The following is a 16402-nucleotide window of genomic DNA, read 5'->3' as shown; positions in this document are numbered from 1 at the left end:
TTAATGTACAACAATATGTAAAAATATATACTTTTACGCTAATGTACAGTGTATGATTCTAAAGCAGTGGTTCTCAGGGGGTAATTTTGCTTCCCCACTCATTTGGCAATGTCTGAAGACATTGTGAGAGCATGAAACATTGACATATAGTGTTGAAGTTTAAGATCAGTACACATTTCCAAACCAGGAGAGAAATGGTCATGATTTGGCTTGTAGATCTTGCCTTGCTATAAGTGTGTGTTCATAGCTGGTCTACTATTAATGTGATTTGCTATTTTTAAAACTTGTGGTAAAATACACTTAACATAAAATTTACCATCTTGACCATTTTTAAGTGTACAGTTCAGTAGTGATATAAGTACATTCACACTGTAGTGCAGCCAATCTCCAGCACTCTTTTCATCTTGCAAAACTGACGTTCTGTACCCATTCCACAACTCCCCATTCTCCCCTCCACCCAGCCCTTGGCAACCACTATTCTATTTTCTGTCTCTCTGAATTTGACTGCTCTAGCTTCCTACTATAAGCATTTGTCTTTTTGTGACTGGCTTATTTCACTAGCATAATGTCCTTAATAAGGTTCATCCCAGTTGCTGTATATCAGAATTTCCTTCTTTTTAAAGATGGAATAATTTTATGGTATGTATAGACCATGGTATGTATAGACCACATTTTTGTTTATCCATTTATCTGTTGTAAACACTTGGGTTGCTTTCTCCTTTTAGCTATTATGAATAATGCGGCTATTGAGCATGGGTGAACAGACATGTCTTCAGGACTCTGTTTTTAATTCTTTTGGGTATGTACCCAGAAGTGGAATCACTGGATCATATGGTAATTCTATTTTGAATTTTTTGACGGAAACACCATGCTGTTTTCCATAGTGGCTACAGTGTTTTACACTCCCACAAACAGTGCACAAGGGTTCTGATTTTTCCACATCCTCACCAACACTTTATTTTCTGTTTTGTTTTTTTAATAGTAGCCATCTTAATGCATGTGGAAGAGTCATTCCTGCAAGAAAAAACATTGTATACTTTATACAAATCCAATGAGTGGTATTGCAAGAAATAACGAGTTTTACTGGGGAAATATGTCCTTCAGTTGACAATTTTGAAAACCTCGTTCTGCCTTACTTAATGTTAGGTTATTTGAAAACCACCCCAAAATGTTCCCTAGTATTTGAATATTCACTATAGACTTATAATTCTTTGTAAATACTTAGTATTTCTTATTGCTTAAGCAATTTTTTAAAAATATCCCTGAGTGTAAAGAGTTGGAAGAATTTTAAGAGAGAAAATGGTAATCACTCAGCTGGTTGCAGATTTGGTGGGGTTTTTTTTTTACTTTATTTTTTAAATTGAAATATAGTTGATGTATAATATTATGTTGGTTTCAGGTATACTCCATGGTGATTTGACACTTGCATACATTATGAAATCACCTTGATAAGTCTATTAGCTATCTGTCCCTGTACAAAGTTATTACAATATTATTGACCATATTCCTTGTGCTGTATATTATATCCCCCAGGCTTATTTATTTTATAACTGGAGGTTTGTACCTCTTACTCCCCTTCACCCATTTTGTCCCCTGCACCTTCTCCCCTCTGACAACAACCTCTGTTCGTTCTCTACATCTGTCTGCTTTCATTTTGTTTGTCTTGTTTTTTAGAATCCACGTGTGTGTGAGATCATACAATATTTGTCTTTCTCTGAATTACTTCACTTAACTATACTTACTCTACCCTCTAGGTTCATCTGTGTCACTGCAAGTGGTAATATTTCATCCTTTTTTTTAAAGGCTGAGTAATATTCCACATCGTTTTTATCCATTCATCTATTGATTGACACTTAGGTTGCTCTCATATCTTGGCTATTGTAAATAATGCTGCTATGAACATTGGGGTGCATATATCTTTTTAAATTAGTGTTTTTTGGGGTTTTTTTGAAGAGGTAAATACCCAGAAGTGAAATTGCTGGGTCATCTGTCAGTTCTATTTTTAATTTTTTGAGAACCCTCCCTAACTACTTTTCATAGTGGCTGCACCAATTTAAAACAGTTCACCAGGGTTCCCTTTTCCTCACATCCTCATCAACACTTGTTATTTGTTGTCTTTTTGACAATGGCCATTCTGACAGGTGTAAGGTGATATCTCGTTGTGGTTTTTTTTTTTTTTTTTTTTAAAGGATTTTCTTATTTATTTATTTATTTATTTATTTATTTATTTTTGGCTGTGTTGGGTCTTCGGTTCGTGCGAGGGCTTTCTCCAGTTGCGGCAAGCGGGGGCCACTCTTCATCGCGGTGCGGGGACCGCTCTTCATCGCGGTGCGCGGGCCTTTCTCTATCGCGGCCCCTCCCGTCGCGGGGCACAGGCTCCAGACGCGCAGGCTCAGCAATTGTGGCCCACGGGCCCAGCCGCTCCGCGGCATGTGGGATCTTCCCAGACCAGGGCTCGAACCCGTGTCCCCTGCATTAGCAGGCAGACTCTCAACCACTGCGCCACCAGGGAAGCCCTCGTTGTGGTTTTGATATGCATTTCCTTGATGATTGGTGATGTTGAGTATCTTTTCATGTGTCTGTTGGCCATCTGTATGTCTTCTTTGGAAAAAAATATCTATTCAGGACCTCTATATTTTAATTGGGTTGTTTGGGTTTTTTGACGTTTAGTTGCATATATTTTGGATCTATCCTTTGCAAATGTCTTCTGTTCAGTAGACTGCCTTTTCATTTTGTTGATAGCTTTCTTCACTGTGCAAAAGCTAGTTTAATGTAATCCCATTAGTTTATTTTTGCTTTGGTTTCCCTTGCCTGAGGAGACAGATCCAAAAAAATAATGCTAACATTGGTGTCAAAGACCATACTGCCTTTGTTTCCTTCTTGGAGTTTTATGACTTCAGTTCTTAATCCAGTTTGAATTTACTTTTGTATGTGGTGTAGAAAAGTAGTCCAGTTTGATTGTTTTGCATGTAGCTGTCCAGTTTTCTCAACACCATTTATTGAAGAGGCGGTCTTTTCCCATTGTGTATTTTTGCATCCTTTGTTGTAGATTAATTGACCATAAGTGTGTGGGTTTATTTCTGATCTCTCTATTCTTTTCCATTGATCAGCCTATTTTTATGCCAGTACCATACTGTTTTGATTACTATAGCTTTGCAGTATTGTTTGTAGTCAGCAAGCATGATACCTCCAGCTTTGTTCTTCTTTCCCAAAATTGCTTTGGCTATTCTGGATCTTCTGTGTTTCCATACAATTTATAGAATTATTTGTTTGGGTTCTGTGAAAAATGCCATTGGTATTTTGATAGGGATTGCATTGAATCTGTAGATTGCCTCTGGTAGTATGGTTATTTTAATAATATCAATTCTCCCAATCTACGAGCACAGTTTATCTTTCTATTTGTTTGTGTCGTCTCAGTTTCTTTTGTTAATGTCGTATAGTTTTCTGAGTACAGGTCTTTTACCTCCTTGTTCAGATTTTTTTCCTAGGTATTTTAGTCTTTTTGATGCAATTGTAAATGGAATTGTTTCCTTAATTTTTCTTTCTGAGAGTTTGTTGTTAGTGTATAACAACGAAACAGGTTTTTGCATATTAATTTTGTGTCCTGCAACTTTACTGAATTCCTTTATTAATTCTCATAGGTTTTTGGTGGCATCTTTAGGATTTTTTATATCTAGTATCATGTCATCCACAAACAGTGACAGTTTTACTTTTCCTTTCTAATTTGGATTCCTTTTATTTCTTTTTCTCATGTGATTGCTATGGCTAGGACTTCCAATACTATGTTGAATAAAAATGGTGAGATTGAGCATTCTTGTCTTGTTCCTGATCTTAGAGGGAACGCTTTCAGCTATTCACCATTGAGTATTATGTTGGCTGTAGGTTTGTTGTATATGGCCTTTATTATGTTGAAGTATGTTCCCTCTATTCCACTATGTTGAGGGTTTTTATCATAAATGGATGCTGAGCTTTGTCAAAAGTTCTTTTCTGCATCTATTGAGATGATCATGTGATTTTTATCCTTCAATTTGTTAATGTGGTGTATTTCATTGATTTGTGGGTGTTGAATTATCCTTGCATCCCTTGGATAAATCCCACTTCATGGTATATGATCCTTTTAATGTATGGTTGAATTCCACTTAGTAATATTGTCTTGAGGATTTTTGCATCTGTTTTCGTCAGTAATAATGGCCTGTAATTTTCTTTTTTTGTGGTGTCTGTCTGGTTTTGATATCTGGGTGTTGCTGGTCTTACAGAATAAGTTTAGAAGCGTTCCTTCCTCTTCAATTTTTTGGAATAGTTTGAGAAGAACAGGTGTTAACTTTTATTTAAATGTTTGGCAGATTTACCTGTGAAGTCGTCTGGTCCTGGACTTTTGTTTGTTGGGAGGTTTTTTAAAAGTACTGATTCAATTTCATTATTGGTGTTTGGTTTGTTCATATTTTCTATTTCTTCCTGATTCAGTCATGGGAAATTCTGCATTTCTAGGAATTTGCCCATTTCCTCTCGGTTGTCCATATTATTGGCATATAATTGTTCATAGTAATCTCTTATGATCCTTTGTATTCCTGTGGTGTTGATTGTAACTTCTCTTCTTTAATTTCTGATTTCATTTATTTGGGCGTTCTCTTTTTCATGATGATTCTGACTAAAGGTTTTATCAATTTTGTTTATCTTTCAAAGAACCACCCCTTAGTTTCATTAATCTTTTCTAGTTTTTTTTTTTTTAGTCTTTATTTCATTTATTTCTGCTCTGATTTTTATGATTTCTCTCCTACTAACTCTGGGTTTTGTTTGTTCTTCTTTTTCTAGTTCTTTTAGGTCTAACTTTAGGTTGTTTATTTGAGATAATTCTTGTTTTCTGAGGTAGGATTGTATTGCTGTAAACTTCCCTCTTAGATCTGCTTTTGCTGTGTTCCATAGATTTTGGATCATTGTGTTTCTATTTTCATTCGTCTTTGGGTAGTTTTTAATTTCCTCTTTGATTTATTTAATGACACATTGGTTGTTTCATAGCATGTTGTTTAGCCTCCCCATCTTTGTGTTTTTTGCAGTTTTTTTTCTCGTAGGTTGATTTCTAGTGTCATACCATGTGGTCAGAAAAGATACTTGATATGATTTCAGTCTTAAGTTTATTGAAACTTGTTTTGTGACCTAGCATGTGATCTATCCTGGAGGATGTTCCACATGCATTGACAAAAATGTATATTCAGCTACTTTTGACGGAACGTACTGTATGTATCTATTAAGTTCATCTGGTCTAATGTGTCATTTAAGACCAGTCTTTTTCTGTATTGATTTTGTCGGATGATCCATCCATTGATGTAAATGGGGTTTTAAAGTCCCTACTAATACTATGTTACTGTCAGTTTCTCCCTTTATGTCTATTAATATTTGCTTTATATATTTAAGTATTCCTATGTTGGATGCATCTATATTTACAATTGTTTTATCTTCTTTTTGGATGGATCCCTATATCATTAAGTAATGTCCTTCTTTGTCTCTTGTTACAGTACTTACTTTAAAATCTATTTTCTGTGATACAAGTATTGCTGTCCTGGTTTTCTTTTGATTTCCATTTGCATGGAATACCTTTTTCCATCCCATCACTCAGTCTGTATGTGTCTTTAGATCTGAAGTGAATCTCCTGTAGGCAGCATATATGTGGGTTTTGTTTTTCTATCCATTCAGCTACTCTGTGTCTTTTGATTGGAGCATTTAGTCCATTTACATTTAAAATAATTAGTGATAGACATGTATTTATTGTCATTTTGTTAATTGTTTTCTGGTTGTTTCCGTGGTTCTTTTTTTGTTCCTTTTTTCTTTTGCCCTCTTTCCTTATGATTTGATGGCTATTTTTAGTTTTATGTTTAGATTCTTTTCTCTTTCTTGTGTGTCTATTATTGGTTTCTGGTTTGTGGTTACCATGAAGCTCACATATAACACGGTATAAGTTACATAATCATTTTAGTTGATCTCTTAAATTCAAATGCATTCTAACCAGTCTACATTTTTACTCCCCTATCCCAATGTTTAATGTTTTTGACATTATATTTTACGTCTTTTTGTGTTGTGTATTTCTTTATTTATTGTGTATATAGATGGTTTACTACTTTTGTCTTTTAACCTTTATACTAGTTTTATAAGTGGTTGAATTACTACCTTTACTGTGTGTTTCCCTTTACCAGTGAGATTTTTCTTTTCATTATTTTCCTTTTTATAGCTGTGGACTTTCCTTTTCTGCTTAGAGAAGTCCCTATAACTTTTTTTTTTTTTTCTGGCCATGCCACGTGGCATGCGGGATCTTAGTTTGCCGACCAGGGATCGAACTCATGCCCCCTGCAGTGGAAGCACAGAGCCCTAACCACTGGACCGCCAGGGAATTCCCTATAACATTTCTTATAAAGCCAGTTTAGTGGTGCTGAACCATTTTAGCTTTTGCTTGTCTTTGAAACTCTTTATCTCCCCTTTAAATCTGAACGATAGCCATGCCAGCTAGAGTATTCTTGGTTGTAAGCTTTTTCCTTTCATCACTTTGAATATATCATGACATTCCCTTCTGGCCTACAAAATTGTTGCTGAAAATTCACCTAATAGCCTTATGGGGGTTTCTTTGTATGTTACTAATGGCTTTTCTCTTGCTACTTCTAAGATTCCCTTTATCTTTAATTTTTGCGATTTTACTTTTTTTTTTTTTAATTTTTTTCTTTTGGCCATGCCATGCAGCTTGTTGGTTCTCAGTTTCCCAACCAGGGATGGAACCCAGGCCACAGCAGTGAAAGCCCGGGATCCTAACTCTATGCCACCAGGGAACTCCCTTTGCAATTTTAATTATAATGTGTCTTTGTGTGGACCTCGTTGGATCACCTCGTTTGGAACTCTCTGTGCTTCCTGGACTTGAATGTCTGTTTCTTTCCCCTCGTTAGGGAATTTCTCAGCAATTATTTCTCAAGTAAGTTCTCTGCCCCTTTCTCTCTTCTTCTAGGACCCCTGTAATGCAAATGTTAGTATGCTTTATGTTGTCTTAGGTGTCTTGTAAACTATCCTCATTTTTTTAAAATTCTTTTTTCATTTCTCTGTTCAGCTTGGGAATTTCCACTGCCATGTCTTCCAGATTGGTGATCCATTCCTCTGTATTATCTAATCTACTATTGATTCCTTCTAGTGTATTTTTTATTTCAGTTATCTTATTCATCAACTCCTTTTGGTTCTTCTTTATATTTTCGAACTGTTTGTTTAAATGGTCATGGTGTTCTCCATTCTTCTCCAGAGTTCATTGAGCACCTTTATGATCTATACCTTGAACTCTTTATCTGGTAGATTCCTTATCTCTACTTTGTTTAGTTCTTTTTCTGATGTTTTGCCTTATTCCATTGTTTGGAACATAAATTTCTGTCTCCTCATTTTGCCCAATTCTCTGTGTTTATTTCTGTGTACCAGGTAGGTTGGTTACATTTCCCAATCTTGGTGAAGTGACCTTATTTAAGGAAACATCCTGTGGGGCGCAGCAGTACACTCCTCTCTGGTTAACAGAGCTATATGTTCTAGTGTACCCCCTACGTGGGCTGCCTGTGTGCTTCTGTTGTGACGTGGCTGGCCCCAACCCCACTGGCTGCAAGACCATGTCTTGTATGGTGGTTGTGGGCCCACTGGAACGTGGGGTAGGCTTCCTATGTGGTTGTCTGTGTGACTCAGGGGCATTCGGGATTGGTGCTGTCCCACTGGTGAGTGAGGCCAGGTCTCCACATGGCTGTCTGTACAGCTGAGGCCTCAGGGTTAGTGCCAGCCTGCTGGTGGACAGGGCCAGGTCCCCAGCACTAATAGGCTAGAGGGAGGATTCCAAAATGGCACTGGTGTTACCAGTGCTAGATTAAGCTCCCCAAAATAGCTGATGCCTCCATCCCCAGGGGGAGTCCTGATTGCTTCTTGCCTCTCTGGGAGGTTCTCTAAGATCAGTAAGTGGGTCTGACCCAGGCCCCTTTCAAACTACTGCCTCTGCACTGGGACTCAGAGCATGTGAGATGTTGCATGCACCCTTTAAGAATGGAGTCTGTTTCCTATAGCCTTCTGGCTCTCCCTAATGTAAGTCCTGCTAATTTTCAAAGCCAGACACTCTGGGGGCTCATCTTCTCAGTGCAGAATCCCCATGCTGGGGAGCCTGATGTGGGACTTGGACCCCTCACTCCTTGGGTAGTACTTCTGTGATATTCCTCCCTTTTGTGGGTCGCTGACCCTGGGTTGTGGGTCCTGACTATACCATGTCCACCCTTCCTACCTGTCTTATGGCTCCTTCTTTAATGGAAAATCTTTTCTGCTAGTCTTCAGGTCATTCTCATAGATAGTTGCTCTGTAAGTAGTTATCATTTTGGTGTTTCCATGGGAGGAGGTGAGTTCAGAGTCTTCGTACTCCACCATCTTGGCCCTCACATTGTGTTAAATTATTGCAGTGTAAAGCAACATGGACAAGTGGATTTCATAGACATCTCAAACATATTCATGGCATAAAAAGGCCAAAAAACAATGAACATAATCCTGATGAGTCAATGCCTTCTACTTCTAAGGAAAGCATACCATTGCTGCACAAACTCTTCCTGATATTAGAAAAGCCCGTTTTATGAGGCCAGTATTACCCTTAAGTCAAAAATACAAGAATTACGAGAAGAACAATACAAAACAAAACTGAAGACCAATATCGTTCATGAATAGAGGCAAAAGTCCTTACCAATATTAACAAGTCAATTCCACCAATATAAAAGAGGTAATACATCATGACCAAATGTATGAAGTGTTGTACAAAGTGAGCGGGTTTCATAGACCAAAGTGAGCAGGAACAAGGAAGTTATACTGGGCATTGTCAGTTGGTTAGAACAGTTACTTCCCTTATATGGAGCAAAGGGAAGTCTTGGAGCCAGGTTAGGTAATTTTTGCTGAGCAGGAAAGTGCTGATTGGTTGGCCTAGGCCTACCTCTTCTGGGAGAGCCGAGCACAGAAATTTAAGTTTTGGTTTACTAACATGGGGCTTAGCATAAGCAACTCCATCTTGGGCATAGTCTGGACACTTTAACCTGGGTATCAAGAAATATTGTTGATGTTTTATACAGATGGCCAATAGGTACATGAAAAGATTCTCAACATCGCTAATTATTAGAGAAATGCAAATCAAAACCACAATGAGGTACCACTTCACATTGGTCAGAATGTCCATTGTTAAAAAGTCTACAAATAACAAATGCTGGAGAGGGTGTGGAGAAAAGGGAACCCTCCTACACTGTTGGTGAGAATGAAAGTTGGTGCAGCCACTATGGAAAACAGTATGGAGGTTCCTCAGAGAACTAAAAATAGAATTACCACATGATCCAACAATCCCACTCCTGGACATATATCCAGACAAAACTATAATTCAAAAAGATACATGTACCCCTATGTTCATAGCAGCACTATTCACAAGAGCCAAGACATGGAAACAACCTAAATGTCCATCAACAGATGAATGGACAAAGAAGGTGTGGTACATATATACAATGGAATACTACTCAGCCATAAAAAAGAACAAAATAATGCCATTTGCAGCAACATGGATGCAACTAGAGGTTATCATACTAAGTGAACTAAGTCAGAAGAGAAAGACAAATAACCATATGATATCACTTATATGTGGAAGCTAAAATATGACACAAATGAACCTATGAAACAAGCAGACTCAGAGACATCGGAAACAGACTTTTGGTTACCAAAGGGGAAAGGTGGGATGGAGGGATAAATTAGGAATTTGGGATTAACATATACACACTACCATACATAAAATAGACAATCAACAAGGCCCTACTGTATAGTACAGGTAAGTCTACTCAATATTCTGTAATAACCTATAAGGGAAAAGAATCTGAAAAAGAATGGTTATATGTATATGTATAACTGAACCACTTTGATGAAAACCTGAAACACAACATTGTAAATCAACTATTCCCCAACATAAAATAAAAATTAAGTTTAAAAAAAAGAAAAAAAAAGGTAACTTGGACTCTATTAAAATTAAATACTTTTTCTCCTCAAAAGACATCATAAAAGAAAATGAAAACACCACCCACAGATTGGCAAAACAGTATCTGATAAATGGTTTGTTTTTAGACCATATTAAAAAATCTTTTAACACAATATGAAATAAACAATTTAGAATTGGCAAAAGATTTGAATAGACACTTCACCAAAGAAGATACCAAGTGGCAGATAAGCATGTTAAAGATCTTCAATATCATAAGTCATTTAGGAAATGCAAACTAAAATCACAATGAAATGCTATTCACTATACATCCCCTAGAATTAAAACATTTGACAACATGAAGTGACAGAAACCAAGTGGAGCTACTTAAGTTCATTGCTGGTGGAAATGCAAAATGGTACAGCCACTTTAGAAAAACAGATTCTTATAAACATTCGCTAAAATGACCATATTATACAAGGCAATCTACAGATTCAGTGCAATCCCTATTGAATTACCAATGGCATTTTTCACAGAACTGGACCAAAAATTCTTTAAAGTTGTATGAAAATACAGAAGACTACAAATAGCCAAAATAATCTTGAGAACAGAGCTGGAGGAATCAGGCTCCCTGACTTCAGACTATCCTACAAAGCTACAGTAATCAAAACAGTATGGTACTGGCACAAAAACAGAAATGTAGATCAATGGAACATGATAGAAAGCCCGGAAATAAACCCAGGCACATATGGTCAATTAATCTACAACAAAGGAGGCAAGAATATAAAGTGGAGAAAAGACAGTCTCTTCGATAACTGGTGCTGGGAAAACTGGACAGCTACATGTGAAGGAATGAAATTAGAACAGTCTCTAACAGCATATATAAAAATAAACTGGATTAAAGACCTAAATGTAAGACCAGATAATATAAACCTCCTAGAAGAAAACATAAGCAGAACACTCTTTGCTATAAATTGCAGCAATATTTTTTTGGATCCGTCTCCTAGAGTAATGGAAACAAAGCAAAAATAAACAAATGAGACCCAATTAAACTTGAAAGCTTTTGCACAGCAAAGGAAATCCTAACCTAAATGAAAAGACAACCTACAGAGTGGGAGAATATATTTGCAAACAATGTAACTGACAAAGAATTAATTTCCAAAATATATAAACAACTTATACAGCTCAATATCAAAAAAATAACCCAATCAAAAAATGGGCAGAAGACCTACATAGACACTTCTCCAAAGAAGACATAAGGATGGCCAACAGGCACATGAAAAGATGCTCAACATTGCTAATTATTAGAGAAAAGCAAATCAAAATCAAATAGGTATCACTTCACACCAGACAGAATGGCCATCATCAAAAAGTCTACAAATAACAAATGCTGAAGAGGGTGTGGAGAAAAGGGAGCCCTCCTACACCATTGGTGGGAATGTAAACTGGTACAGCCACTATGGAGAACAGTATGGAGGTTCCTTAAAAAACTAATTATAGAACTACCATATGACCCAGCAATCCCACTGCTGGGCATATATCTGAAGAAAACCATGGTTTGAAAGGATACATGCACCCCATTGTTCATTGCAGCACTGTTCTCAATAGCCAAGACATGGAAGCAACCTAAATGTCCAACAACAGAGGAATGGATAAAGAAGATATGATACATATATACAATGGAATACTAGCCATAAAAAAGAATGAAATAATGCCATTTGTGGCAACATGGATGGACCTAGAGATTATCATATTAAGTGAAATAAGTCAGAGAAAGAAATATTATATGATATCACTTATATGTGAATTTTAAAATGACACAGATGAAATTATTTCCAAAATAGAAAGAGACTCAGAGTTAGAAAACAAATTATTTACCAAAGGAGAAGGGGAAGGGATAAATTAGGAATTTGGGATTAACAGATACACACTACTACATATAAAATACACAACAGGGACCTACTGTATAGCACAGGGAACTATATTCAACATCTTGTAATAAACTATAATGGAAAAAGATCTGAATATATATATATATATATATATATATATATATATATATATATATATATATATCTGAATCACTTTGATGTACACCTGAAATGTAAAGCAAGTATTGTTCAATAAATAAATAAATAGATATTTAAACATATAGTTATTGTTTACCCCAGCAATTCCACTCTGAGTTATTTCCCAAGAGAAATGAAAATACATATCCCCATAAAGACTTGTACATGAATGTTCATAGCAGCTTTATCCACAATGATCCCAAGCTGAAGAAGACCAATTGTCCATCAACCTGCTGAATGTTTAAAGAAATTGTGGTATAGCCATGTAATAGAACACTAGTCATTAAAAAAGGAATGAACTACTGAAATATGCAACAACAAGAATGAATTTCAAAAGCATAATTCTAAAGAAGCAAGACCAAGAAAGACTACATATAGTATCATTCCATTTATGTGACATTTTAGAAAAGGCAGAATTGTAGTGAATGAAAGGAGATCAGTCCCAGGGGAATGGCGTGGGGTGGGTGGATTGACTGCAAAGATGTACAGTTTGGGGGTGATGGAAATGCATGATACCTTGATTGTGGTGAAAACTGCATAACTATATATATATATTTGTCAAACTGAGTACTTACAATAGGTGAATGTATATGTAAATTATATGAATAAATCTGATTTTTTTTCTTAAATATACATTAGGTCTCTGCTGATTTTTTTATGCTTGGGAGTATAAGCCTCTGGTCTATTAGGATTGTAGACACAGTGTGATAAGTGTGATGATGGTTAGTAGTAGAGGGTTTTTATGGGAAGGTACAGTAATTCAGACTTGGAGGGTATGGTAGGCTTTGTTCCTTGACCTAACAGTCATCTCCAGTTTTCTATTTTTCCCACTGTGGAAGCTAAGAGACAGATTTTTGCTTTTCTGGCTCCTTTAGCTAATGGTGCCCCTGTAACCCAGTTTTGTTCAAAGATGCCTAAGCTGAATGGCACTGGGGATTCTAGTAAGGCTTTTGCATTCTAATAAAAGGAGAACTTGCTACACTGCCCTTTTTCTTTTTTTTAATGGAGAAAGGGCTCTGCCTGATACAAATGCACAAATAAAGAATGCTTCAAATAAAGAAGAAAAACAATCAGACTGAGGGGGTTTTTTGCACCTAAGTATAATATTTTTATTTAAATGCGATTGTTAGAATTCTACAGTTTCGCAGAATACCGGGAATAATTTCTACATTTTCCATAGCTACTGTATTCAGTCTGATGTTCTATTTCTGTTTAATTCTCCTTACTTTTAATTGGGCTAGATTCTGTGCCAAGAATATACAAGTCATTCCAGCCAGAATAAACTATCTCTGATGGAATCAGGGCTTGAAGGGTTAAAGCTCAGAAAAGAAATTATAGTTTATAATTATATTTTTTTATATTTTTTATATAGTTATAATTATATTCCATAAGTGGAATCAGACCTTAGTCTAGTAAAAGTTGGTCCTTCATAAATACTGTCAAATGAAGTATCTTCTTGTGTTCCCATTTCCTCTTCCAATATATCTTTATAGTCATATTTTTTTTCCTGTGCTTGCTCAAACCTGAAACCTAGAGAGGAATGACAAATATTTAGAAAGATGCGAGATATGACAGGATATAGACTTATTCAATATGCTACTGCATTCCAGGTAAGGTCTATTCCACATTCCTTCTCACCACTCTTAGAGCAGATATCTTTATATCCTATTTAACCGAAACAATAAATGTCCCTAATTTCTGAGATCATCCTACTTTTCACTACCATCTTTTATTGTCCATTTTTACAAAAGGCTCTGTAGGATCTGGGTTTGAGGTTTGACCTAATACTAACTAGCTCTGTAATTTTTTTTTTTTTTTTGCTAGCTCTGTAATTTGAAGCAAGTTATTTAACCTTTGTCTCAATGTCCTCATCTATAAAGGGGATAGATGGGGATAATAATAGCACATGCCTCAGCATATTTTTGTGAGAACTAAGTGTGATGGTGCATGTAAAGAACTTGGCATTTAGTTAGTACTCCACAATTAACTATTAGCTAACAGTTCTTTATTCACAAACGAAGAGAAGCCTTTTCTGTCCCTAGAGCTAAAGTTTCCAAATTCTGGATTTGATTTCCTCATGCTTCTTGAAGAAGTGGCACACATTCCGTCCTCTTTTCAATGCCAGCATCTTCAATATATCACCTTCTACTGCCTTCAGTTATGATGCAGATCTCCATTACTTAAAATAATTTTCACTTGCTCTTATGCTCCTTCCAATTACCATGCTATATTTTTCCTTCTTTTCACAATAATCTCTTTTAGCTCAGTAATTTATATTATCTGCTTCCGTTTTTGTACTTGACATTCCTTTCAAGTACAAAATTCCTGCCATTGAGACTCTACTATGTTCTACACATTGGGAACTCAGTAGCAAACAAAACAAATAACTTCCTGCCCTCAAGTGATGACAGTTGCCTAAACCTGTTCTCCAGAAGGTCATCCACTGCATTAAACCCCCGAAGTGGAAACCACAGAGTGTGTTTGAGGACCAGGCTAGATGCCAGTGATGCTGGGTTGTGAGCCAGAGGGAGAGAGTGGGACATGATAAGGGTGGAAAGCTCGACCAGAGCCAGAGTGCCATGATAAAGTTAGGGTTTTATTCCAAGTGCAGTGGAAAACTATAAGACGCATCAGGGGTAGTCATCGTTAAGAGTATGGGTTCTAGAGCTACCTAGTCTCAATTCAAATCCTGGCCCTCACAGGAACTGACCTTGAGCAAGTAACTTGGCATCTCTTTGCTTGTCTGTAAAATGTAGATAATAGAACCTGTCTCGTTGGGTTGTTCTGAAGATCAAATGAATCAATTTTATAAAACACTCTAAGACAGCACTTCCACATGGTAATTGCTAAAGAGGAGTTTGTTAAATAAGTGTTTTGTTTTAATTATGCTGATTTAAATTTGTAGATCACTATCTGTTGTGTGGGGAATGGACCGGAGGAGTATAAGTTTAGAGACCGTTGCAGAAGCCTGCAGAGGGATGATGGCAACTGGGACTGTGGTGGTGGCCATGAGTTGGAAATAAGTGGATAGGTTAAAGCTAATAATAGCTAACACTTATAGAGTACATACTATGTGCCAAGCACTATTCTATGCTCTTTACATATATTATCTCTTATTACCTCACAACAATATATGAGCTAGGTACTATTGTTATTTTCACTTTATAGATGAGGAAACGGACCAAGTAACTGGCCCAAGATCATACAGACAGTAAACAGTAGAGCCCAAAATCAAAAACAGGCAGTTATGAATCAGCACTCCATAATTATAACCTCTTTGTTTTACTGCCAATCACAGATGACAGTGGGACAGAACTCATACACTCAGATTATATGAAAACTGTAATTAGGCTTTGGCTATGTTAGAATTATTGATACTTCTGGAATAGCATTTATTTTGCCAAGTGAAGTTTGCTCATTAAAAATTATTACTGAAACATGATATGCAACATTTTAAAAGGAGGATTCATTTTTTTAAAAAAAACATTTTATCCAACTCTAAATAAAATAGAAATTTTCCTTCTATTCCCAAATAACAATTTTATATATAAAGGCAAAAATGACTTGGCAAATTTATTTATGTCTATATACTGTGCAGAGTGCTAAAGTGTTTGTTAGGCGCTTAGAAATGTGTACATGTCTGGAAAGTATTGTTTTTGTTTATAAGAATTTCCCATTATTGCTAAAAAAAAATCACCTACTTTTGAAGTTAGCTGAAGAGTTGCTTGTAGCAATTTCCTTCCAGTTGGCAATGTACCTAAGCACATTACATAGACATTCATTAAATTAAATTGATTTATTAGTAAGTAATAAATTGATTCATTAGTACATACTTAGACTACTTCTAAAATTCTACTTTATCTATGAAATCTTAGATTAATGGTGACATATTCACTAGTCCAAATGTTTAATTTCTTGACTTTCCCACCTCCAAGTAGCTCTCATGCACCTAAGGCAACCCATAGGACAAGGAGTTGGAGGAGGTATAAAAATGGTGCCCACCATCTACCACATTGGTGCCCTTTGGCCTCTCACCAGCACATGTCTCCTCATTTTATCCTGTTCCATTCCTGCTAGATCATATCCTCAACTGAGGGGCAACTAAGATGTTAGTTAACTTCTAAATTAAAAGTACGAATGGAAAACTCTGAGAGGAAAAAAGTCATGGGAAAACTACAGCAACAAAACCTTCTCCTTGGTTCTGGATTGCCAGACCTACTGTCTATGACATATAAATTTAAATCATTTGGTTTATGATCTTATTAGAGAAATGGTGCTGCCTTTGCTGTGTCCAGTAAACATGAGATCATATTTAAGCAGGGTACATGCAGTTGCCACTTCAGTTCCCTAAACA

General features: G+C 36.3%; 1 protein-coding gene across 7 annotated transcripts in view; it reads right to left on the bottom strand.

The window, feature by feature from the left end:
* C9H11orf65 (chromosome 9 C11orf65 homolog) overlaps positions 1 to 16402 on the bottom strand; it is a 134106-nt gene that overhangs the window by 18108 nt on the left and 99596 nt on the right. For 5 of the 7 annotated variants that reach the window (XM_057552162.1, XM_057552168.1, XM_057552165.1 and 2 more), the window contains 2 exons: positions 15750 to 15805; positions 13452 to 13578 (listed from right to left, as the gene is read on the bottom strand). The exons of 1 other annotated variant lie outside the window; for it this stretch is intronic. In XM_057552162.1, coding sequence (XP_057408145.1) covers positions 13452 to 13578; positions 15750 to 15805 — 183 coding nt within the window. Of the gene's footprint in view, positions 1 to 13244; positions 13579 to 15749; positions 15806 to 16402 lie in introns of those variants that run through there. One more of the 7 variants, XM_057552164.1, reaches the window with a different exon arrangement.

The sequence above is a fragment of the Balaenoptera acutorostrata genome, chromosome 9 (assembly GCF_949987535.1).
Source record: "Balaenoptera acutorostrata chromosome 9, mBalAcu1.1, whole genome shotgun sequence".
In the NCBI taxonomy this organism is placed as follows: domain Eukaryota; kingdom Metazoa; phylum Chordata; class Mammalia; order Artiodactyla; family Balaenopteridae; genus Balaenoptera; species Balaenoptera acutorostrata.
The sequence above is the reverse complement of the archived record's forward strand: the minus strand, read 5'-3'. Positions and strand labels throughout refer to the sequence as shown.